At 42.4% G+C, this 26,823-nt stretch overlaps 1 protein-coding gene across 10 annotated transcripts in view; it reads left to right on the top strand.

Moving 5' to 3' along the window:
- Window positions 1–4,749: 4,749 nt before the first annotated feature.
- Window positions 4,750–26,823, top strand: part of PTPRM (protein tyrosine phosphatase receptor type M) — an 826,718-nt gene continuing 804,644 nt past the window's right edge. For 4 of the 10 annotated variants that reach the window (XM_063699395.1, XM_055368829.2, XM_031003681.3 and 1 more), the window contains exon 1: window positions 4,879–5,332. In XM_063699395.1, the coding sequence (XP_063555465.1) occupies window positions 5,260–5,332 (73 nt within the window). In that variant the 5' untranslated portion in view covers window positions 4,879–5,259. Of the gene's footprint in view, window positions 5,333–26,823 lie in introns of all 10 variants that reach the window. The other 6 variants (XM_031003684.3, XM_063699394.1, XM_055368827.2 and 3 more) reach the window with 3 other exon arrangements.

Here is a 26,823-nt window from a genome sequence, read left to right as displayed (position 1 = left end):
AATCATTTCAGCAAGGCCTAGATAAGAAAACATGAGCAATGGAAACAATGACAATCTTTTCCTTTTCCATCGGTTACAATTGAGTGACCTTGGGAGGTATCTAAATGATCATTTTGTCCATGCTTCTTGGCAAATACTTCAGCTAGCTTAGGAACTTGCCGCATGGGGTTAACCTCCTAATTTGACATAACGTTTTGGATAGGTAGGGATGGGTTATGGTCAGATCAGTTTTCATTGTTATATTTACATTTTGACTTTAATGGGGTTTGGAAAAATCTCAAGAGCAGAGTTACTATTGCCAGGCCCCAGCACTGCACAAGTACAGCCAGCAATTCGGCCCACCGACTGGCAGGATGGGCTCCTGCCCTGGGCATCACACACCTATAAAAATAAATTTATTAAGGAACATACAGCCACTTCTGTCAGTAGGGGTCTGGTGCTCAGTGTTAAAGACTGCATAAAACATTACCCTAAACTTTTGCTTTCAAAACCAACACCGTTCAGGCCCCAGAGAAACACTTCTCCCCTATAGTCCCTTGTCCTTGAAACAAAGGTGAGTGCATCCCACAACCTGAAGATTTGCAGGGTGTGCTGCTGCTGACATGGAAGATGGACACTCCTAAACGTGTGGATGATGTATAGTGGAGGCGCTTGATTGAAAGAAAAGTCAAATGAATTAAACTGTCAAAACCTTCCTTTTAGATAGCAAGCATATCATACAGTCTTAAATAATGAGGGTTTCCTAGCAATGCCAAACATTCATTTTCTTCTCTTTTTGTTCCAATTCATGGTTCTGGCAGAAGTCATACAGCAGTATAGCATTTGCATGCGGTTGAACATGGTGATTGGCCAATATTTTGCAAAATTAACTAATTAATGTTACTGTTAAAATGGTAGATATGAAGTTATAACACATGAAACATAATACTGATTATTTATGTTAGCAACCAGGTGGACAACGAATGCTAGAATTGCTAAGAAGTTTATGTTTTATTTACACATTAATAAGGTGTAATTAAATTTCCAAATATTAAATAAAATGTTTATGCTTTAAAAAAATAACTTTTCAGTGTTTATATTCATTGTCATAATTTGTATTTTGCATTTTAATTCTAATAGATAACTTTAAATCATTTGAAAGAAAACTTTTAACAACTATAGAAAAGTAATTCTAATTTTCTGAAATAAAAAAAGGAATTTACATTTGTGGTGTAAGTACAAACATTTTGTATGATTTGACTACATTAATCCTTTATTTATTTATTTTTTAGAATTGGGATTTCATTCTTTACCCAGACGGAGTGTAGAGTGCCCAGCTCATTGCAACCTCAAACTCCTAGGCTCAAATGATCCTCCAGACTCAGCCTCCTGAGTAGGTGGGACTACAGGGATAAACCACCATGTTTGACTATTTAAAAAATTGTTTTGTAGTGACAGGATCTTGCCATGTTGTCCAAGCTGGTCTAGAAATCCTGGCCTCAAGTGATCCTCTGGCCTCTGCCTCTTGAGTCGCTGGGATTACAGGTGTGAGCCACCACATGGGGCCTGAATAGATGAATCTTTTAGATCAATGTTGTTCAATAGCGCTTTCTATGATGATGGACTTGTTTTATCTCCATGTTGTACAATACAGTAGCTCTAGCCACATGAAGCTACTGAGCATTTGAAATGTAGCTAGTGTCACTGAGGAACAGAACACCTGAAATGCTGTTAGGTGCTACCATACGGAACAGCAAAGCTTTCAATCACTGCTGTCAATGGAACACAAATTAAGTGAAAATCTCGATTATAACAACACAGTGATTTTACTAAAGAGAAATATCAATTTTATAGAATAAATATATATGAATCATGTATCTTTATTACTTATCCATATAGCCTATCAAAGAAAATCTAGATATGTATAATGTCTAGCAGATATGCATAATTCAGTTGCTGATATTTTGCTTTTTGTCATATAAAATCTGTAGGTTTTATCTTTCAATTTTATTGTTATATGTGTCAAGGTAGGAATATACATAGTAGTTTGCTAGCTTAATTAATAACTTTGAAATATTAGGCATATGGTAAGTGGCTATGCATTTGTACTCTTGCCCAAGCCTACCAATGTCAGGGGCTGGCCTGACAGCACACCTAACTCTGAGCAGCCATTCTGCAAATGTCACTATTGTCCTCAGTGAGTCAGGAGTGAAATGTGGTTAAAACTAAATCTCTACTGCTGAAAAAACAAGTCAAAGCAAATGTCCCACTGGGAGGATTCCTACAGCATCCCTTCCTTAGAGGAAGTCCAATCCATTCATTTCAGCAGAGGACTTCCATTTAGGCTCAAAGGCTGCTCTGACCAGTTACCTGTAAGAGGGAGTAAACTAACAGCAGTTGTCATGAATTGAGAGGGCAGAAGCTGCTGGCAAAAATCCCACCACCCTTTGAAATGTGGATGGAAGGCTGCAAAGGGTAGAGTCAACTTAACATTGTAAAGATAGAGAACAGGGGTAATAGAAATTTACAGACCCTCCCACTAAGCTTTAAGTAACAGGCGGAAGGGACAGGGTTTGTAGAGGTTACCAAGAGGAGTCCTGTGGCAGCAGCAGTTGGAGTCCTGGCAGGCATTTCTGTCTAATGCCTCAGTGGCAGGTCCGTAGAGTGGCCCTTTCCTCTTCCATCCCGCTCCTCATCGTCCCCCCACCGGGGGATTGAGTTTCCCTTGCCCATAGTGGTAACCTGCTTATTGACACATCTCATATCAATGTCTGCTTTTTTTCTTCTTCTCTGTCTTGCTGTCTCACCTTCCTTATAGTGCTTTCTGGGATCACTTCCCCAATTCAAAACCACTTATAGTTAAATCCTAACCTCCAGGTCTGTTTCTGAGGGAGCCCAGCCTAAGACAACCTCCAGTACTTAGCACAGTGCCTGACATATGGTATTGACTCAGTAGATATTTGCTGAAAGAATAAAATACTTTGCAAATGAAATCCTACCCTAATATTAACTTCACCTAATTTAAAGAAGTTACTCTGAAGCAAAGTGATTAGATCAACTTTTATCTCCCTAGCTTTCACCTCTGTCCTCCCACTAGCAGAAAAACTCCATTGGAAAGCCTATTACTATTTTTTTTAAAAAGCAAATTTGAACTGAAGTACAGAACACAAGTACATCAAAATGGAAAGCCCAGGTTGCAGATTTGACCATCCTCACTTGCTGATCTTGAAGACATTGCTTCCTTTCTGAGATTTCAATGTTCATTTCACAATTAAAGATAAGGTTCCATAAGCACATAGTTGGGAGAAGTGGCAGGACAATGTAAGCTCATATTAACAAGTAAATGATTAATATAGAGACTTCTAAAGAGCAGGTCTGGTAAGTATCTAGTAAGTGGACTTCCTGAAGTAAGAGGAGTGTTGGTTGCTACACTAAAGGCAAGTCTTCTAGTCCCCAAATTTGCCTTGGGAGGATGACAGCTGTATCTTTCTTGGTTCTGGTGTACAGTGGAGAACAGGGTCAAGATGAATGTGGAATCCATTTATTTTTTACGTGTTTATAAGCACTAGAAAGCAGTGAGCACTAAGCAGAGGACCCCTCTTGTGGAAAAAATGCAGGAGAGCTCCTGGGTGCCTCTGTATCACCGGTTTGCCTTCTAGCCAGAATCATTGCTAGAACCCTGTCACTCAGTTATTTCGGTTCCTAATTTAACCTTTTCCCAAGCCTTCTATTGCGTTCAGTTAGCTAGGCCAGGAGCTTACAGCTGTCTGGTTGGTGCTGGCTCAATGTGCTTATTCCCTGGAAGATAGAAGGATCACTTACAAAAAAATTTACAATTAAAATAAAAAAATTATTTTTTGCTGAAGAATTGTAAGGTTTTTTTAATTCACTCAGACCCAAAATCGTAAAACTAAAATATTTCAAGACATTACTTGATTCACTCCCCACTTCTCTTTCTCCCCTGTTTCTCAGCACTTTGCACCAGATACAGAAACCACGGGTTATGTCCAAACCCTGGTTTTGGTGTGACCACCGCCTTCCGTGTACTGCCTGCGGCTCGCTTCGGGCCCACAAGGGACACCGAGGCATGATGAGGAGGCAGAACAGCAGAAGCGCGCCCTGCTTCCCGGGAGCCAGTGCTCGGGGCCAGCGGCGTGTACCCGGCGGGCCCGGCCGGGAGCGGGCTGGCGATCGCGGGGCTGGGCGCTCCCGGAGCCCGCCAACTTCGCTCCGCCCGCGGCGTAGAGAAGCTCGCAGCCCTCCGGAGCCTCAGCGATCTCCTGGCTCGCTTTTCCCGCAGCCGCCGAGCAGCGCAGGCCCGGCGACTCCCGGTGCATCTGGCCCTGTGCGGTGACATCGCCGTCCGGCGCCAGGCTCGAAGCCGCCTGGCTGCGCCCGCGGGGTCGCAGGCCGCTGGTCCCGCCCGGCCGCGCTCACAAACTACTCGCGGCTCGTGACCCGGGACAAACTTCTGGCGGCGGCGCAGCCTCTTCCACAGTCACCCTCCCCAGAGCCAGCTACCAAAATAGAAGACGCGGCCGGGGCGAGGAGGTGGGCGGGGGGAGCCCGGTGGCCGCTCCTCCCCGCGCGGCTGACGCCCGCTTCGGCGGCGGTAGTGGCGGTGGCCGCGGGGCCGCCCCCAGCCGAGCTCCCGGAGGCGCTCGGGCGCGGGCCGGCGGGGCGCAGACGCTCACGCCCTCTAGCGGGCCGCGGCGGCGCCGGGCGGCCGTGACGTGAGCGCTCCCTTCAGCCGGCCTGCGGGGCACCGCCAGTCAGTCGGGGAGCAAGAGCCCCGCGCGCAGCCGGCGCGGGCTCGGTCATCGGCGCGCCGCCGCCCGGGGCTGGGCTTGGGGCTGCCTGTGGAGAGGCGGCGGGCGGGACGCGCGCGGCCACGGCCACGGCCACCGCCACGGCCACGGCCGGCAGCTCGGGTCCCGGGTCCCGGGTCCCGGGCAGGGGAAGGCGAGAGGCGGCGAGCTCAGCCACCGGAACCGAGGGAAGATTTTGACTCCGCGGGCTCGCCCTCCGCTCCCTCTGACAGCGGCGCCAGACGCCGAGTGGGGCCAGGGACAGGGGAGGAGGACCCAGGACCCTGTGCCCGCGCCCCTGGAGCCGCTGGAGTTCGGACTTCTGCAACTGTTGGCACTTTGGGGGCTTGGCTTAGCGCTCTGCTGTTTACCCGTCTCTCCTCGCTGCCTCGGAACCAAAGCTCCCGGCCCCCTCCGCCCTCGCGCGCCCACCCACCGCCGCCGGGGAGCGGCCCGGCGCGCACTCAGCACCATGAGGAGACTTGGGACTTGCCTGGCGACTTTGGCCGGACTTTTGCTAACTGCGGCGGGCGAGACGTTCTCAGGTAAGCGGGACCGCCTTTGCCGCCCCCGAGGCGCGCGGGCCGGCGCGGGACGCCCGGGACGCCGACAGCTCCCTGGTGGTAGAGCCCTAAGGCTGGCGTCGGGGCCGGGCGGGGGGCGCGGCGGGCCGGACACCGCTTCTGCCTGTGAGCCGGGCGCTGGGCGAGGGGCCGTGGGGCTGGCTGGCACCCAGTCCTCGGGCGGGCGGAGCGGACGGACCCCGAGGGCGAGCTCCCCAGCCGGGACTGCGAGCTCCCCAGCCGGGACTGCCAGCTCGGCCGCCGTCCTTCCGCGGCCTGGGCTAGTGCTCAAGGTTGGGCGGCTCGCACTCTTGAGTCCCTGGCCGGCTGCAAAAGGAACAGCAGAAAACTTTGCTTGAAGTTCCCAGTTGCAGCCGCCGGGCCGCCTGGCGTAGGCGCGGTCCCCGCCGACCCCGAGCAGCGGCCGGGCCCAGGCCGCCGGTGTTCGGCTGCGCCCGCAGCGATCGCTGGGACCTGGCGGCCGCTCCGGCGGCGGCGATCTCCCGGTGCCCTGCCCTCCCTGTCGCCCCCTGCCCGGCGCGGCTGGCGACCCCGGTAGGTCCCCGCGGTCGTGCAGCGTCTGCGGAGAGGCCGGGGGGAGTTCCTCGCCGGTCCCAGCGGTAGGGCTTGGCGGCCGCGGAGGGAAGCGGGCAGGTCCCCAGGCCCTGGCCACGGCCCTGCGCCCCGCTGGGCTCCCCCTCCCCACCCTCGGCCCCCTAGTGGAGCGCCGCGGCCAGCTGCAACTTGTTCATCCAGCCCGGCTGCCCGGGGGTCCCAGGTGGGAAGGAGAGGCACTGGCGGTGTGCGAGCAAGCGTGTGAGTGTGTGCGCGTGTGTGCCTGCACGCGCGCGCGGGGGCGTTCTAAGCCCAGAGGAACCCCTCACGGAGAGGATCTGTGGATCGGAGTCGGGGGTCCGGCGTGGGGCCGAACCCGGCACGCTGTCACGGGGGTTTACAACCAGGATCACCTTTATTACCTGGGTGACACAGGTGGATAGACGGCAAATGCTGGCCCATTTGCACACCTTCTTTCTAGTGTTTATTAGATTAGTTTCATTAAGGTCCACATGCAGTGGGGGCGGTGGGCTTTCTTTTTCTTTAATAAAAAAGCCTGCTCTTTGGTCTTAAACTTGGTTTTTGCAAAATAGGTTTCTGCGTTTGGGAACAAGTGAGTTGAATAAGTTGGGCTTTTTAAGAATTTAATGAAGGGGACTTTCATAAACAGTAAAGAGCATATTTTAAGCAGTAAAAACCTTTGGTCCTCCGGTGCGTGGAAACCTTTTTATTTTCTTGGGGTCCAGGACCATTGGCTGCTGGAGCTCTGGACTCACAGGCACATTAGTTGTGTCTTGTGTGTTGCTGATCTGCAGGACCCTTGATCACAGTTGGCCTCAGAGAAGGAGTGGAACTTGTAGGTTTTGAGACCCAAAGCATCAACTTCAATACAGACATATCCTTTCTCCAAGTTTTGTGTTTCCCTAACTGCCTGGTAATTGCACGTGCTCCAGAGGATTTAACACAATGATGCACTGTCGTCTGATTATAAAACTGATGCAGAATTTGGTCTGTGTTCTTATTAGTGAATAATAGAGTAGAATTTGAGAGCTTTGTAACTCATTAGTATTAGAAGCCAAGTATGAGAGCCCTAGTGATGGTTTTCTCTTTATTAAGATCCATGACTCCCTTCTTGGGATTTGTTTAAAGTTAAGCTGTGTCAAATATCATTTGGATGGATTTTTAAATTGTGTGCAAGGGAGTGGAAACAAATATTTATATTGCTTATTTAAACCATGGGTTCCTCATCACCAAAAAGGATTTCAGCCTCAGTTGTACTGACCCATGTCCTTGTTAAGGCTGATGTAAATGATCAGTCAAGCCAAAATAGACTTCTACTAAAATTTAGCCTGATTTTTCATTTGGAAGAAATATATCTATTTGTTTGAGTTAATCATACCATTAAGTGAAATGTGTTTTCTTTTCTATCTAGAAAGCCAGAGTTATCCTGGCATGCTAGTGGGTAAAGGGCAGCATCCAAGCCATGCCTCAGAAACGTTGAACTTTAAAAAATGTGAAATTGGATTAGCTGGGTGTGGTGGCGTGTGTCTGTAGTCCCAGCTGCTCTAGAGGCAGAGGCAGGAGGATCGCTTAAGCCCAGGAGTTCGAGGTTGCAGTGAGCTATGATTGCACCACTGCACCCCAGCCTGGGTGACAGAGTGAGAATCCGTCTCAAAAAAAAAGTGAAAAGTGAAGTTGGCAAATTTCATATGTGCAAGGATCAGATATGTTTCACTTCATTATTTATTTTTCTCTCCATATTGCGTTTAGGTAGTACAGGTGTGAATCAGGGTTTTGTTTTTTGTTTCTGTATGTTGAGGAAGTTAATTCTGAATGCTAGGAGTGGCATTGACACATTTCTTTTTTATGTTTCTTCCAGAAATTGTAGTAATTGGCTGCTTTTCACTTGACATGGGAATAAATTTTAGAGCTAGAAGAGCTAGATTGTAAGCTCCCTGAGGGCAAAGCCAATTTTTGTTTTCTTCTGACTTTCTCACAAAACATTTCTCATAGATCCTTAGATGTCACAGGCATTACTATTTGTTGAATAAATCACTAATGAGAATCTTGATCATTTGCACATATTCAAATTGTGTGTGAATGGACCAATATATAATAAAATGGAGGGAGAGAAGTGATTGTTAAAAGTTAGACTTGGCTTGCCTTTTCCACACTGGGGTCTCTTTAGGCCAATGGACTAATCATGAGGGTTTATAAATATAATCAGTCAAGGGTTTTTGTATAACTCAGACATTGTCTACACAAGGCACTCTGCCGTTTGCTTTCTGCAGTGCTCTCCTGTCCTCTTTTGGAATGGGTTTGGAATTGTTAAGATTGTTAATTAACCATTTCTGGAGGTGGACTACATGTGATTTGGATTCCAGACATCAGAAATAGAATGCTAAACTTACTGGAAAAGTATTAGGATTTGGGCCTGTGATGACATTGCTTACTTATAATGATGCATTTCATTACAAAATTGTGGTTTTGTTTTGTTTTGTTTTGTTTTTGAGATGGAGTCTTGCTCTGTCGCCAGGCTGGAGTACAGTGGCACGATCTTGGCTCACTGCAACCTCCGCCTCCCGGGTTCGAGCGATTCTCCTGCCTCAGCCTCCCGAGTAGCTGGAACTACAGGTGCGCACCACCACCACTGCCAGCTAATTTTTGTATTTTTAGTAGAGATGGGTTTTCACCATGTTGGCCAGGATGGTCTCAATCTCTTGACCTTGTGATCTGCCTGTCTTGGCCTCCCAAAGTGCTGGGATTACAGACATGAACCACCGTGCCCGGGCTGAAAAATTGTTTTTTATCATTACCGTTTCTAATTTGTTAGGCAAAATAATGGAGGTTCACTTTATATCTTCTAGGCCTTTAGTGTTCACTAAAAATAACTGGTAAGATGGTATATAAGTAAGACATGAGAAAGAAAGTTAAATTATTTTACTTTTGTTGGAAATTCCCTTTTGCATGGTGAGAAGCCAACGAGTTGGCAAGTTATTCCTCTTTGACCCAATTTCTTAAAAGCCAAGTTGCAACATATATTATATAATACAATGAAGTGTTTAGTTCTACCTTATAATGGTTTTGATGTGTTAAGTTCTGCTAAGCAAGCTTTGGTTTGCAGAAATAGAAATACAGACTTAGCTCTTTGTTTCAGCTACAGTGGTATTTGAAATATATTAAATGTTAACATAACCTTGTGAATTTGGGACTCGTGGAGAAATTAATTTTTTAAAATATTTTAAGGATGTTTGTGGGAAAACTGCTGAAATCTGAATAAAGCCTGTAATTTAGTTAGTAGTGTGGTACCAATGTTAATTTCTTAGCTTTGGTAATTCTGCTCTGTGTATGTAAGATGTTAACATTAGGGGGAAGCTGGGTGAAGGGTGTACTTGCACAGTTTGTATTGTTTTTGCAAGTCTTCTATAAATCTGAAATTTTTTCAAAATACAGAATTTTAAAGCACCCTTTGCAAAGAGTGGTAATATGTTTGTTTAGCAGTTAAGTTTATTTTTTCTTTTTCAGATAACTATAGTCATAGCATTTTACATTTTCAAGGTGCTTTCGCTAGATTGAAAATTGATAAGGAAGAAAATACTTCAAATTTAAATCAGTGAGCATGAAAGAAATATGCTAAGAAATTACTATAACATTCTTAGTGTTCTGTATATGTAAAGAAGAATTGCTTGAGCATAATAAATTGTTCCGATCTAGAAAATTATAGGTTTTAGTCTCTCATGTTTTCAAAGGGTTATTTTTACAGATTTTAAGAAAAGAATCTATTGACATATAGTGACATATGGATAAGTGTGTATATAATTTTGGTAATTCAAAATGAATTTTCTTTAATGAACAAGTAATTTGAATTATGTCTTCAGATTATATAAATTCTTTATAAATGAAGCATAGGCTAGCCTTTAGATTTGGTAAAAGTTGGTTTCAGAATTTAAGCAATTCTGTGACAATTCTAGAAAAGTCAATACCTTTATTTAAATTTTTCATAATTCTCTAAGGATTGTAATATATTCTAGGAATTGTGAGGCTGTATACAGTAGAGGAACTATGTATTAGATTAAATATTGTTTTCTTTCAATTTTTGTTTTAGATTTCATTAAGTTTTCTAGAATGAGCATGTGTTATCTAAATATCCCAAGGCTTAGTTTTCATTTAGGGAATCAGGCATTTTAATGAGTTTTATGCTTTTCAACAGTGAAACATTTTTCTTAGGGGTTATGTCCACCGTGCATTTTACTTTAATTCTGAGATTCTTCTCTTTGAAAACCAACTTTCCTATAGTTTCACTTTTTAGTGTGCTTACTATCTTTATGAATATAACATGCATGTTAATAGGCTTATTTTATAAGTGAGGGAAGGTTTAATTATTAATGTCTTTCCAACTCACAAACATTCTAAAGAGGTATAAAATAATGTAAATCTTGCATTATAAGAGGATGTTGCTTTTTTGCTTCCTAAAATACCGCGGTGGTTTTCAGTTTAGTCATCAAAAAGCCTGAGTTGACACTGTAGCTCTGAAAAACCCAGCAGAGAAAAATAAGTTGGGCTGCCTTGGGTGGAGAGGAGGAAAGATTTAGTCACCAAGCTTCCTAGTCTGTAGTGCCCCCATCACTGGTGAGGAGGCTGGCAAGGCCAGGGCATAATTAAGGGTCTGGGAGTATGTGAGAGAAAAAGACAAAAACAGGATGAGAAGTGTTGTGTACTCAGGTGTGGGATGTGACAAGCTCTAGAGATCTTAGCAAGGGAGGGTCACTCCCCTTGTGCCCTCTTAGCTGTGAAGGAGAAACACATGGAAAGTTGAAGGAGGGCCGTGAAGAGTGGCAGTTGTGCAGGTAGATCACAGTGACATCCTGCCTCAGTGACATTAGGTGGCTCTGGGGAGGGCCTGGGAAACTGCACCAGTGTTGATGGTGAGCTAGGTTTAAATCTGTGCTTCTCAAAACCTGCTGTCCACGGGGAGCATCTGGAGGCCTCCTTTCAAAGGCTGCTTCCTGGGCCCAGCTGTGGTGATTCTGATGTCCACGACGGAGGTCCCCCAGCATCCCTGGGTGGTCAGGGTTTGTAGCCACAGTTGAAGAAACGTTGTCCTGAATGAGGAGGTTTTTTGTTTTTGTTTTTTTTTTTTTTTTTTTGAGACAAAGTCTCGCTCTTGTCCCCCAGGCTAGAGTGCAACTGAGCGATATTGGCTCACTACAACCTCTGCCTCCCGGGTTCAAGCGATTCTCCTGCCTCAGCCTCCCGAGTAGCTGGAATTACAGGTGCCTGCCACCACGCCTGGTTAATTTTTGTATTTTTAGTAGAGGCGGGGTTTCACCATGTTGGCCATGGCTGGTCTTGAACTCCTGACCTCAGGTGTTCCTCCTGCTTCCGCCTCCCAAAGTGCTGGGATTACAGGCATGAGACACCACGCCTGGCCCTGAAAGAGGAGTTTTTAAAGTGTTGTCCTTGAGCCAGCAGCATCAGCATTACATTGAAAGTTGTTAGACTTGCAACCCTCTGATCCTGAATCCGCAACCCTGGGGATGAGGCCCAGCAATCTGTGTTAGAACAAGCCCCCCATGGGATTCTGATGTGACATGAGATTGAAGAACCCTTGTTCTAAAAGAACTGAGATCTTCTGCCTGCCCTATCAGCCTCCCTTGACAAGAGCTGAAAGAGAACTGGGGGTAAAGATATCACGTCCATTCATTCACTGCTTAACCTCTTGATTAATACGGCCGGTATTACCAACATGGTGATGTGATCATGTTGTCTCTGGCCAGACACTGGGGAAGAGACTAAATCCAGCCAGTTGTAAAACTCAAATGAATAAAAAAGTTTCCTATGTTTTTACTTACCACGATGTAACAATTAAATTTTGTTGTAATGGTTAGCCATTGGAAATTTCCCTGGGTTGATATTTTGTATAGGAGATATTTGTTGGCTTGTTATAATAAGCATGTAGCCCAGTGTGCTTATTAGAATATTTAATAGTGCTTATTAATAATTCTTATTGAAATATTTAATTCAAGTAAATATTTATTGAGCACTTACATTTGTACGGCCCCTTTGTGGATGGTAATGGGCAAGGATAAAGCAGATATAGTTACCACACTTTGAGAAGTTATTCATTTATTAAAAGTTTCAAAATCTACTAAAATGGAAAGAAACAGGGACTTTCTCAGGAGAGAACTGCAAGTTAGTAGATGTAAGATTTGGAATTGTAATGTGGAAATGTGAAACTTTGCCTTTGGCAATAAACTCAAATTCCAAATAGAAAGAAAATAAAGGTTTTTCGGCCAGGCGCGGTGGCTCACGCCTGTAATCCCAATACTTTGGGAGGCCGAGGCAGGTGGATCACGAGGTCAGGAGACCGAGACAATCCTGGCTAACATGGTGAAACCCCGTTTCTACTAAAAATACAAAAAAATTAGCTGGGCGTGTTGGCGGGCGCCTGTAGTCCCAGCTACTCCGGAGGCTGAGGCAGGAGAATGGCGTGAACCCGCGAGGCGGAGCTTGCAGTGAGCCGAGATCGCGCCACTGCAATCCAGTCTGGGCGACAGAGCGAGACTCCGTCTCAAAAAACAGAAAAAAATAATAAAGATTTTTCTTGGACATTTATTTAAAGTACTGACAATGTGTATCCTAAAATTGAGCCTAATTTTTCTCTGAACCCTCAAAGACAACCATTGCATCTCTGTCATTTAACACTCCAGGTAAATAAAAATAATCATGATGTCTTTTAACAGATTGATCCTGAGCGCTTTGTAGCCAGCCTTTCTGAGAAACAGCTGAAGAGTGCTTCCCTGCTGCCGGTTGCTCCTGCTGCGATCCGCAGCTGATCACTAGGTGTAGCTGCGTCCCTTAACCCACCTGCCTGAGCCAAGCAAGGTCCAGCCCCATCCATAGATGGCTTCCTGGACAGCTAAAGAAAGGCACGAGAACGGACTTTCATCCGCTTACGTGTGCATCTCTAAGTCTTTATTGTAAAATTGAGTTATTTAGTGGGAGTTGTAGTTCCACTGCTACTTGTAGTGTAGTTTGTTGAAATTCAGCACTGATCCAGAGACAACTTTAGATTCACCTGCTACAGTCTTACTCAATTTTTTCTTTTCTTTTTCTGCTGTGTCATATGTTGCTGCTAATCACAAGTAGTGGTGAAACTGGAAGAAGTAGTATATATTTGCCAACTAAGTAAAGGGTTCATGTTAACCTTTGGGGCCTTCTTGTAGTAGACCAGAAAAAGCAGTGGTGTGGATGGCTCTGTGTAGGTGTGTAACATCTTTAGGACATGGCTTGTCTGTACTTTTCTTACGTCTGCAAGGAGTGACTTCTACAGCACTGAGGGTTTAGGTATGTAATTCAAGAAGTCATGAAAATCTGCCTGGAAATCTGATTCAGCCATTTTTCCTGCTTAAAACTCAGAAGACTAATGAGTCATCAAAAACTTTATATGAAATGCAAGTGTTGGGCTTTGGGTTAGAAGTCAGGGCAGGGTGGAGAATCTGATTGAAGACGGCTGTGTGGCTTCCTTTTGAAACTGGGGCTAGCAGGGGTTGGAAATGACCTTGCAAGCTAAAAGAGCAAGGATTGCAGGACATACAGGAGAGATGAATGAGAGGAGAGGAGCCAGAGACTTGTCAAAACTGATAAGGTTTTAGCATCTCCCTCTGAAGAAAAGGCCACTGTTTAACAGAATGATTTATTTCAACATGCACCAGCCAAAGCAGAAGCAAAGCATTTACTTTTTATGGGCTGCAAAGCATAAAAGCTTATAGAGCATCAGTTTTTCAGATGGGTGAATATTCATTTTAATCTCTCTTTCTATTCAATATGCAGAAAGCAGATTTATTGCATACAATGAGAAGAGTGCATATTAGTGTAGGTTACTCTGGGAGTCTGAGGCCCCATTACTTCTCCCGGCCTTCTAGCTATGGAATCAAAATGGGCTCACAGGTAACAGGTAGGCTTTGACAGAGGGTGAGAAGGAATTGGACCACACCCTTTGTATAGTCTGTGTTTTTTTGATTTTTTTTTCTCAAGGAGTCTTGCTCTGTCATCCAGGCTGGAGTGCAGTGGCAGGATCACTGATCATGGCTCAATGCAGCTTCGACTTCCTGGGCTCAAGCAGTCCTCCCACCTCAGCCTCCTGAGCAGCTGGGTCCATAGGCACAAGCCACCATGCACGGCTAATTAAAGAAAAAAATTGATAGAGATGGGGTTTTGGTACATTGCCCAGGCTAGTCTTAAACTTCTGGGCTCAAGTAGTCTTCAGCCTCCCAAAGTGCTGGGTTTACAGATGTCAGCCACTGTGCCTGGCCCAGCCTGTTTTTGATGGATACTATTTGTTCTCTCTTCTCTGTTTGAGTAGCTTGAGGTACTTTACATCATGTAATAAGCACATGCTTAAAATGAACTTAAAATGGACTCAGTGTGATGATGTTCCATCTAGATATACAATTATAAGGTGGTTTAAAGCATTCCTTTTAACATACTCATAATGTGTAAAACCAGATTGCTTAACAATTTTAGCATGTAATAGTCACTCAATAAATATTTGTTGAATGAATGAAGAAACAATTTAAAGAAGCTCCCTTGGAGAAGAAAAAAATCAAATAACTTATGCTTAAGGCTGTTTTTTTTTTTCCTACTTCCTATCAAGTTTGACTTAGGTATCTCCAATAACCTTAACAATAGAACCAGGCTGTGTGTTTAGTGCCTGGTGCCATTAGCAATTTATAGGTGTATAGAGACACAGTTGCTAAATTTAAAGGAAAAAGTATTACCTTTTGTTAGTTAAATATATAAAAGTAAGAGTGTAGTTTTATTGTGTATAATAAAAATGTATAAATCAGTTATTGCTATAAAGTAGCATTTTGATATAATACTGATCACTAAAAAATGAAATTTACTATGCAGTAGATTTATCATGACTGTACTCTAGGGGGATTTGATTTAGTCACTGGTATATTAAAGGAACCATGGTATCACCAGAAAGAAGATTCCATGACAGGGAATAATATATATTATCTCTGCTGCCTTTTATTTCTGATATAGAATGAAATGAATTATACCTACACAGAGCTCAGACTGCATCATGATAACATCAGGCTCGTCTTCATTACAGCAGGCATGTTCTCGTTCCTTTTTCATTCAGTGTATCATACTCTCAAGTGATAAAACTTAATAAAAAGAGGCTACTTTGACAACAACCTCATAAACTGTGTTTTCCACTTCCTCAACTTCTGAAGTGTTGAACACCAAATGTGGTGTAAAATTTCCACAATGAGTTCAGGTCATTGGCTCTCATTGGCATTGTGTTCTGTGTGTGTGTGTGAGGGAGGTTCTCCCTCGTCTCTCTGTCTGTCATCATTTTCATCCCATATGTGTGACTTTTTAAAGAGCCTCTGCTTTTCTTTCTAATCTTGCTCAGTAGGCAGGGGGCCCCTGTGAGACAGCTGGTTGAGAACCCTTGGTATGTTTGGAGTGCAGCATGCTTTGTCAGAGAGGGACAGGACACAGTGGGGGTCTGAGGCTGTGACATCAGCCATGGGGGTCCCTGAGCTGTTGAAAGAAGGGCAGTAGTAGCCTCTGGTTGGATCAAGTCTTCCTGGCATTGAGTTCTCCTTCTACCTCTAAGTAGCCATGAGACTTTGGGTGTGTTATTTCATTTTAAAATACCCTGCAGGATGATGATGATGATGATGATGATGATGATGATTTTTAGACAGGGTCTCACTCTTGTCACCCAGGCTGTAGTGCAAGTGGCATGATCATAGCTCACTGCAGCCTTGAACTCCGGGGCTCAAGCGATCCTCCCACCTCAGCCTCCTGAGTAGTTGGGAGCAGAGGTGCATCACCATGCCTGGCTAATTAATTTTTTTTTTTTTTTTGAGACGGAGTCTTGCTCTGTTGCCCAGGCTGGAGTACAATGGCGTGATCTTGGCTCACTGCAAGCTCCACCTCCCAGGTTCATGCCATTCTCCTGCCTCAGCCTCCCGAGTAGCTGGGGCTATAGGCGCCCGCCACCATGCCTGGCTAATTTTTTGTATTTTTAGTAGAGATGGGGTTTCACTGTGTTAGCCAGGATGGTCTTGATCTCCTGACCTCGTGATCCGCCCACCTTGGCCTCCCAAAGTGCTGGGATTACAGGCGTGAGCCACAGCGCCTGGCCAATTTTTTCTTTTTTTAAGAGACAGAGGTCTTGCTTTGTTGCCTTGGCTGGTCTCAAAACACCTGGGTTCAAGTGATCCTCCCACCTCAGCCTCCCAAAGTGCTGGGATTACAGGCGTGAGCTGCTAATGCCCAGCCTCCTTGCAGAATTATTGCAAAGACTAAATCAGAGAACCAATGCTGTGATGTCAGGGGCCCCTGGGGTGATAGGGCTTCATGTGTAATTGGTGGTCAGGATAAGACGGGTCCATCAGTCTGTTCCCCCATCCTCATGCAGATTACAGATTTAAGCATAGGAACCCTGTGCTTTCATAAGTGAAAAAGTGTTGAATATTGGCAATTTCACATGATTCAGACTAACACATCCCCTTTCTGGGTCCAAGGCTTTGACAGTTGTGGTGCTGGGAGGTTGTATAAGTGACATAGAAGTATGTGTATGTGGTTATGTATGTCTAGATTTTATAAACAGGGCCAACATTATGTTTGAAAAGAAAAAAGCCCCCTGAAATTAGCAAAATAATCACCTTAAAATTGGCATCATGAAAAGCCAGCACTGCTCAGTGCCATGGAAGGCCCTGCATCCTGGAGACCTGCATTACAGTCACCTGAAGCACTTGTTAAAAATGCAGATTCCTGGCCCCACCAGACCTACAGAGTCAGAAACTGGAAAGAAATACCTCATATGATTTTGATCTTCTTTAAAGTTGAAGAGCTACTGGAAGGAAAGTAACAGTGACTCAGAGACCCTGCCTTTGTATTGAATTTATCACATCTACTATGAGGAGTGTTAAGAAAGCATCTGAGGATTACTATTAATACATGAATTTTTACATAGCAAACTATAATTGGCCAGAGAGCATTTCTTTTATAAAGCAGAGGCTTTTCAGCATTAGAAGAGAAAATGAGTTATGAAACAATTACATTATAGAAACTTATCTGCTTCGTATATATCTTGCAACTTGGTGACCTCTAGTAAATGTGGCATCACTCTGGAATGTTTAGAATATAGTGAAAGAATAAAGACATTTTGGAGTAATCAGAACACAGATGATTTTAGATCTCTAAATTTGCCAATTTGAGCTGCATTTTGAGATGACTCATTCAGGGAAGATCATGAGACAAGATGATCTGCAAAGTATTTTGGGAAGATTATTTTCCAGCACTTAGTCCTTTACTTCATGTTCATTGAAACATGTGAACGTTGTGGAATGATTTGTCTTAGGTGCCCCATAAGGATGGACCAAAAGCTTGGTGCTTTGATTGCAGTAGTTTTAAAAAGTCTCACAAACCTCAAAATGGGCATATTGGTCTGTTAAAGCACTTGAAATTTCCACTAGCTCATCATTTTGGCCAAGGAAGAAAGGTCTTTGTCAAAATGTAGTCTCTAGGAGAGGTGGCTCATTAAGTTATCTTAAATATGACATCTCTAACTAGCTGTCACCTCGATAAGTTGACATCTTTAGATTCTCCCTTGTAAAATGACATTTGATTCAAGGATCTCTCCAATATCTTAAAGAGTATGAGGATTGTCATCAGTTTATATCTTAGTTCAGATTAGTTTGTCAGATGGCACAGCATAAGAGAATGAGACTTGGATCATTGGGTCATTTTTGATAGGTGAGCATGGGAGACATGTCTAGAGCACTGGGTCTCATCTGAGAGAGTGCCTGATACAGCATGAGGTTGCTTGCTAACAAGAAGTGGGTGTTGAAGGGCTGTCTGCAAGATTTTAGATGCTTTGAACATTTGCCATAGGCTTCATCTGCTAAGCTATGCACTTAGCATAAGCGAAGTTCACTCTTTCTCTCTGTACTTGAGAATGTAGCTACCATTCACAGGTGACACCAAAGGCTCTTCAGCAACTAGACTGTTAAGGCCTGTGGCTTTCTTCTTAAATATTGACAATATAGGTAAGCCTTATTTCAGGGGCTTAGCATTGATAGTCATAAGTGATAACCATATATTGAGCACTAAGTATGTGCTAAATAGTGTGCTGAGAGGGTATGATATTCTCAAACTTATTGCCCCCCATTTACAAATAAAAGCTTGGCTGAGAGAATCAACGGAGACTTTGGGAGGTAAAGTCATCTCCACTCCCAACCCAACCATGTCATCCGAACATGGGGTACATGTACCATATTATGTCTCCCTCCCCATACATACACAGAGTAGTGTTTTCCTGATTTATGCTTTACTTTGATGCAATCCTCCTGTATTGAAGTGTGCTCTAAGAAAAAGCATTTCAAATGTAGTGTTGTGGCTGTTAGGAAGATATTAAGTGATGTTGTATTATGTCATATAAAATCCGTATGATGACCTTCTGGAGAGATTTCTTTCCGGTTCAGGGAAAGGTGTGATTCTCCTGTGCAGTCAGATTCTTCTCGTGGACACAGTGAGCAATATAACCCATCAACTTTCTTTTTTCTGTTGGCTGTTAGAAAGCCAGATTCAAATGCATGTTTTGTAGTAGTTGGAACTTTTATATTGGACTGAAAACCTCAGTCAAAGCTGGCCTGCATCAAACAGGGAATTTGTTGGCTCTTGTAACATGTAACAGAGAAGGCCAAAGGTGGGCACGGGATTCCAAGTCTTCCTTGCTAAGCATCTTTTCTCTCTATGTGATGTTTCTGAGGAGTTACAGGCTAAATCCCTCTGGCTCCAAGCCTAGTGGAAAGAGAAATTCTCTTCCCTCATGGTACAACTCGCTCCTGTGATTGGGCTCCAAGAAAAAAATAAAAATAAATAGATTCTGTTACCAGTTGAAGAGTAGATAGTACCTGGACAAAAAGCAGCAAACTGCCAGAGCATTCATCTATGCAGTCGATGCTTGTTTCTGGGTCTTTTTGCTGGCCTGATTCTTAGTCACTTCTCACGTCATTTTAATTTATTTTGCTGTATTTTATGTATCATTATAAATGCATTAAACCTTTTTGGGTGGTGGCAGAAAGTAAATTAGTTTCAAATCTCATCATTTGCATCAGTGCTCCAAATGTACCTTTTGTGTGTGCATGTTTCATTTACTTTTTTTTTTTTTTTTTTTTTGAGACAAGGTCTTGCTCTGTCACCCCAGCTGGAGTGCAGTGGTACGATTATAGTTCACTGCAGCCTTGACATCTCAGGCTCAAGTGATCCACCTCAGCCTCCAGAGTAGCTGGGACTCCCAAGCAGCATGCGGCACTATTCCTGGCTACTTCACAAAATTTTTTTTGAAGAGTTGACTTCTCATTATGTTGCCCAGACTAGTCTCAAGCTCCTCGCCTCAAGCCATCCTCCTGCCTCAGCCTCCCAAAGTGTTGGGATTACAGGCATGGGACACCCCACCTGGCATCAAATTTATTTTTTTAAAGCATCAAAATCTTTTGGCTAAGCAAATTTTACATAGGTAGAAATGTATACAAATCTTTTGGTTAAATAAAGTTTTATGTGAACATATTTTTAAAAAGACTATCCAAATTGGCAAACAAGGTATATTGGTTAGCTATTGCTGTGTAACAAAGCACCTCAAAACTTAGTGACCTAAAACAACCACCATTTACTAAAACTTAGTGACCTAAAACAACCACCATTTACTATTCTTCATGTTCTATGGGTGCCTCTGCTGACCTAAGTTGGGCTCGGTATACTTTGTGTATACGTGTCTCTCCTCGGTGATCTTGGCTGAGCTTTCTTGAAATTTTGCTGCTGTCCTTCTGTAGGCTGGTCTAGGATGTCCTCAGCTGGGACAGTTGGACTCTCATACATGTGATCTCTCATTCCAAAGAGAGAGCAGAAGTGAACCAAGACTTCTGGGCTAATGCTTGGGAAGAGTACGTTGTCACTTCCACCTCTTCTCCTGGCCAAAGCCAGTTACAAGGCCAGCCTAGAATCAAGGGTGGGGAAATAGTCCTCACTCCTTGGTATGTGAGGCTGCAGGGTCACATGGTAAAGAGTACGTATACAAAAAGAGGTGGGAAATTGGGACTTACAGAGGGTTCTGCTAGGACCCAGCACATATGACCTAAATGCCTCAGCTTCTCAGAACAGTTGGGAAATCATGGGCAGCATGGAAAAAAGAAAAGTTTAGGGTTGAAAGAACTGCATTCAAGGGCCAACACTGCTGCTTACTGTCATCTGAAGGGTGAAGTTGTTAACTTCGGTGAACTCACTTCCTTATCTGCAAATAGGGTCAATCGGTGGCATTCTCATTCATGGGTTTACTTCAGAGATCAAATAATATGAATTTTTTTCAATCCCTGTGTCCCTGGGTGAGTTCTGAAGGTTATAATAGCCTCATTAAACTTGAGTTCTCAAGGTGGCTGTGCTATTTCCTCACTGTGAGAATCACATAGCTTCTCTAGTCCTTCATCTGTGAAAAGGGTATGAATTCTACTTCCTTGGTCATCCTGTGTAAAACACAGTGCCCAGTCCAGAATAGCTGCTGTTATTCTTGGAGCCCTATGACTACAGAATAGCCTTGAGCAATAACCTTGCCTTGTATTTTTCCTTTATGTCTACAAACCCCAAAGGGTATGGTTTTCCTCAGCCCCAGTTTTTCTTCCATTTGTGATCTTGATTCATAAATTTGCTACCATTTCTCCTGGTTTCCTAGAAATAAGGAAGAAGGAAATGTGACAATTGCATGCCACCTAGGTGCTAGGTCCTTTACATATCATTTATATACTTCTCCAATGTGATCCTATTAGGTGAAGATGACAGCACTGGTATTTTAGGGTTTATGGAACTGAGGCCTCAACACATTTCAGGATGTCCCATGGACAGTGGCTACAGCTGATTTTAGATCCAAAAGTGCTCATTTCCCTCTGGCTCTTGGGCCCAAAGCCTGTTTTCTTGTCCCTGCCTGTTGGGTCCAAAGCGCATGTTATAATTTTCAAGTATGGCTTAAGAATTTGGTACAGTTTCTCATTTTGATGTTAAAACAGTTGTAAGATTGGCACAGCCCAGAAGTGCAGTGTACTTACTGCTATTTTACAGCCCTCTGAAATAGTAAATTAAAAGGAAAAATACTTAGCTTCTTAGTAACTTGACTGAAATTAATTGGTTAGAGAATTACTTATATTTTTCATGAGCAGAGGAGGGCAGAATCTTGTCTTTTCTCTGGTTACAAATCCCGTAGATAGAACTGTGTTTTTGTAATTTCTTGTGTTTTCCATCCGGATATCTGTTTAATGTGAAAGGTGCAAAATCCTTTGTAAATCTCTAGTCTGTATGCCCGAGTGGTCTTAGGGAGAAAATGCCACTAAGGTAAGCAATAATTTAAGACCTTTGACTTCAAGTGGAGGTGGCAGGCCCTAGGAGACTGATGTTAATCACCTTCTTTAGAACAAATTTCATTGCCTTTTGAGGCTTGACAAAGTAAAGAAAACATGTAGATCTGTATTTGAAGGATTTAAAATAATCTAGTGAGTAAAGTCTTACTTTATCCGCCATGGGAAAGAACTGTTTGGTATATAGTACTCTACAGTGGTTATGTACTTTGCTTATTTAAATAACATTCTTGCAGTGTCATTAGGGAGAATTATATCAAAATAAACTGCATTAACAAAAGTAGAATAAGTGAGTATCGAGAATATTAGCATTTTTCAGAGTGACTTTAAAAAATTATGCAATTATGAATTCAGACATTTTATCAAAATTATTTATGAAGTAATGGTCATTGTCAACAGATGCAAGTTTATAAGTAAGTACTGATTTTGGAAAGATTCCTGGGCAGATAGAGATAAAATGAGGTGTTTGTCGTCGATTGTTAGGGATGAGAAAGACCTCAGGACTGGGCTTTAGGAGATCTGAGCTCTGATGTCTGGTTCTGCTGCCATGTAGCATGTGATTTGGGTCAAATCTCTTCATGGTAACTGAAGGCCCAGAAAAGTAAAATTGATACTCTAATAATACTTTTTGGCTACCTAAAATAAAGACGAAGATCAGTGAGAAATTGTGATTGTGTTGGCATTTTTTTTTTCTCTTGGGATGCTTTCTGAATACATATTGTTTATTAGATTCTGGGTACCCCCACCCCAAGATTATTCTCTCATGCCTCAGTTTTATAAACGGAAACTAAACACAGTGGCGAGAAGTCCTCCATGGCTGGAAGAATATTCAAGAGTTGTTTGCAAGGCATATTCTTTTCCAAATACAATGCTTACCTAGCACCGAGAGTGAAATGAGGTAGAATAATATCCCCCTGCTGGACGAGGTATCTGTGCCTTCTGTGGGTGAGTACCCATTTATAAGTCCTGTGCTGAGCATTGAAGATATAAAAGTTTCCAAGATGAGGGTTTGCCTTTAAGGAGCTCATAGAAAAACTGAAGGGATATCCAAGCAAGTCGAGCCCTCTATTTCTCAACTGACATAGACAGCATGGAAATTAGGGAGGGAGAGAGGAGGTTGCTCCTTCCCCAGGCTGGCCTTGGCAAGGGAGCTTGAGACCAAGTGTGCAGGAGGAAAGATCCATGGGAAAACTGCAGGGAAAGCTCTCCTGTGGTCAGCTAGGTAACTAGGAGGTTTGCAGTTAGACAATAGACACCGGAGCTGCCCATGAGGCCTTTAGGCACTATTCAGGTTGATGCAGAGGGAAGGGAGAGAATAAACTTTTACATAGTCCTTTGAAATGGTTTTAAAATTTTTTTTCTCTTAAAACGGGATGTCTTCTAAGCAAGTGAGTTTTCGACGGCTGTGGTTATCTTAGAGTAGATGCAGAAAGGAGAACATCTGGGAAATTGCAGAGAGGATTGGAAATTGCAGAGAGGAACAAAGTTTGAATAGCTTTTGTTTTTGAACTTGGTGGCTTGGCAGTCTTCCCTTCTGTCCCATGCAGATCATATTTGGTGCTGTATTTAAGAGATGGATTTGTGCGGGATTGGAATTTGGCCAGAGGTTGGAAAAGTGTTGAGTATTGGGGAAGATTCATGACTCAAAATATTGGCTACTGTTCTATTCCCGTGCCTGATATCAAGGTCCAAGGCTTTCTCTCTTTTTTTTTCCTCTTCTTCTTTTCCCTCATCTATCTCCCTCTCATGTGATAGATGGGTTTTGAAAGGAAGTGGTAAACCAAACAGGTATCTGTATCCCACTTAACCATGGCCACTCCTCTTGTAGCGGCATTATCAGTGGCCAGGCCGCTTGTCATCGTATTTCTCCTCTGCAGATGTGGACAGGACAGAGTGTTCATTCACATAGAGTGAATTGGTAAGTGAAAGCATAACCAGTACCATGCCTGGTGAGGCACTGGGTGGTGCCTTATCTACTTTATATCTAATCAGCACTGAAGTTCTTGTGTGTACATGTGTGATAATACCACAAAAGAACAGCTGATACTCATAGAATACTTAAAATTTCTAGGCATTGTCTTAAGCGCTTTTTAATTATGTATTATCTGATTTAATACTCATAACAACCTAAATTACCCTCAGTTTACAGGCCTGGAAATCAACTGAAGCAAAGTGGCCAAGATCAGGCAAATTGTAAGGGTAGAGCTGAGATTTGAACATTATCAGCTTGATCCTTTCAGCCACTAACCTACAGTTTGTAGTTCTTTGTCTACATCAGACAGGCTCACAATCACGCTGCATACATCGTGGGCTTAACCTGCTTCTGTTTCAATATCCGGGATCTTTTTGTATGCTTCTCTGTTGGTTGGTTAGTCAGGAGTCCACTACGGGTGGATGAATGGTTCAGGTATTGTAAGCGCACTGGCAATGAGGTGGCAGGACTAAGGACCTGGGGGAAAGAACATCAGTCCTTAGGCACTTAATCAGGTTGATATCTTTAGTTTGGAGGGTGACTTTTAGAACAAGGTCAACAGATAGGTTTGCTTATTTTGGAGATTATATTATAATATAAACCAGCCAAACTGTTAGGGTTGGGAGCAAAACCAGGGCTAGATACTGCGTGATGAAACCTTGCCAGTGAAATGGCTTTCTGAGCAGGGAGCTGATACTGCTCAGTTCCAAGGTCTGTGGGGCATTGGCATCTGACTTAAGAGCCTATATATTCAATAAAATAATGTTTAATAAAACAGCAACTCAAAGCACCATAAAAATTTAAAAACAGAATTTTTAAATACTGGGCATTCCTTGCACATTGATAAGTTCACATCTGAAATTTGCATGACATAAACATACAGTTGAGAAGGAGAGAATGTATGCCCTATGGTAAATATTGACATTTTAAAATATAACTTGTACAAACATCTTTTAAAGGTATCCATTGTAAAGACCCAAGTACCAAAGGGATTCAATACCCTCCATTGTCCATTTAAAAATATATGAACAAACTTTTATTTAATTGAGAGATACTTTACCTCTTTAATTTTTCTCCTTAAACTGGTACTCCCATTTTCTTTTCCTATAGAATCATATCCTATTATAACACATTTGTGCTTGAAAGTCTGTGATTACTTATCAGGCTTCTCTGTAACAAAAATATGTAAAAAGTTGAAATTTTAATTCTATATTTAATTTTATAGGAGTATAAACCTTTAAGTGTTAGATTTTTATCTAGTTGAATTATCACTAGTATATAATCGAATCATTGTTAAAATTTATTGGAAAAATTGTTTCAGAAATCAACCGGGCTTTCGATGAAATAGTTCATTTATCTGTGGGTAGATATTACTTACTGGTAGAGTTAAACTGGGCTAAACATCAATTCTATTTCCATTTTTCATTTTTATAAATAGGTACTGAGAATCTTTGTTCATATAAATAGATGGATAGGATTAGCCACTTCTTTGAATTTCTTTTTCAAGTTTCATGCCAAGATTCACATCATTATCTAGTATCAGTAATTATTTTTAATGACCTGTTAGCTGACAGTTTGATTAAGCTCATTCTCAAAATTGTTGAAAGCAAAAATTGGGAAACCAAGTAGTCTCAAAAGGATTTGTTGCCCAGTTATGCACCCTCTCATTTGCTGGGAAGTAGACCAACAGGCTTTGCAAAGATTCCTCAATGACTGTTAATTTCACCTGTTGTTTTTTAACTTAAAGGCATCTTGTTTAACCCAGAAATATGAAGAAGTCATTGGGAAAACAAAAATAATATTAGTTTCAATATACTTTAGCCAATACATGCTTTAAATATATTTATATAAATAAATACACACCCAAACCCACATATATATAGTTAAACCTTAGAGGTGAAGATTTAGGCTAATCAATAAGTGAACAATATATGATTCCATCGCAAAGCAGTTCTCATCAAGCTGTCAGTAAAATCAGACGTGCTTTCTATCAGATAAAGTCTAACATAGTTTTTAATTTCAAATAAGTTTTAATTTGCATTTTGAGGAAAAAATTTTTAAATGGTAAAAAGAAATGATATGACAGATTACTAAAAGCAGTTTAGTCAATTTTGAAGCACTGTAGATTTAATAGAATTAATCATATTTTGTAATAAGTTATAAAACCATAATGAATCTACTTTGTTTCTTATTAGTCTATAGGAATGCCATATAATGGACACCTAAAATTATGAGCTATTATAAAGTGAGGATTCTGATTAAAAACATGCTGTTTTTCTGGTAAATGTGTATGACTGTTTATACTGAACTCCGGCATTTGACTTCTGAGAATAATTAAACAGTAATTATATATATACTTTCAGAAATAACTACATTAATTTCCAAAGACTTCAGGGTCCAACTTTGTATTTAATTCTTACATATTTAATCAAATGGAGGTATATGCTACTAAAAATAAATTGTTATAGCAGCTAGCATATTTTTGTTAAGAGGTAGAAAATACTAACTTATGAGGATTGACTATCATTGGAAAAATCACTACATAAATATTTGATAAAATAGATTTTAATGATCTTACTTTATAATGCACACCGAATCTAACTAAATCTCATTTTTGTGAGTTTTTATTGTATAATTAGAAAAATTTGGAAAGCATTGCAATTATACTTAAAAGAATCAGTGTCAGGAATCTTCACACTTTTGGTTGTTTGAAGATTCTTTTCTTGACAGCTAATGTGATGTTTGAGTGTGATCATAAATGCTCACAAAAACAAAATGTTAATGATTATATTTGGAAACACCAGAAGTAATTTTTTGTGTTTAATATTTACCAGTGTCATCTTTGTCTTAATGTCACCAGTTCTTCTGCTCTGAAATGTATCCTTTAACCGTGGTCACTTGAAGGAAGATGTGTGGTTGTTAAATTGTATATCTAATTTTATAACACCTCACAGGGAGGAAAACCCTCAATCTCTAGCACATTGTTTTACTTTTGTTCTGTTGCCTAGGCTGGAGTGCAATGGTGGGATCAGGACTCACTGCAACCTCAACCTACTGGGCTCCAGTGATCCTCCTGCGTCAGCCTCTTGAGTAGGTGGGACCACAGGTGCATACCACCATGCTTGGCTGATTTTTAAATTTTGGAGAGATGGTATTTCACTGTGTTCTCCAGGCTGGTCTTGAGCTCCTGGACTCCAGTGATCTTCCAGACTCAGCCTCCCAAAGTATGGGGATTACAGGTGTGAGCTGCTCCATCCATCCCATTGTTTTACTCTTAAATGAAATATGGGTTTGACAGTGAAAGACAAGAAGCCCTCCAGCGAATGTCTGTTGTTTGAAAGCTTCCTTGAAAGCAGCAGGTCATGTGGTTCCTTTGGTGGCTGCATGGGAGTGTTTACAGGTGAGGGGTATGGCTTTCTTTTGGCAGCTATGAGGTCTATTGAGAAACAGCAAATGGGAAAGGAGAATCTACCTGATCCTAGCACAGAAACGGGTGCCCTTTGGTCTGTCGGTGT

Source organism: Gorilla gorilla, chromosome 17 (assembly GCF_029281585.2).
Source record: "Gorilla gorilla gorilla isolate KB3781 chromosome 17, NHGRI_mGorGor1-v2.1_pri, whole genome shotgun sequence".
Taxonomy (NCBI): domain Eukaryota; kingdom Metazoa; phylum Chordata; class Mammalia; order Primates; family Hominidae; genus Gorilla; species Gorilla gorilla.
The sequence above is the reverse complement of the archived record's forward strand: the minus strand, read 5'-3'. Positions and strand labels throughout refer to the sequence as shown.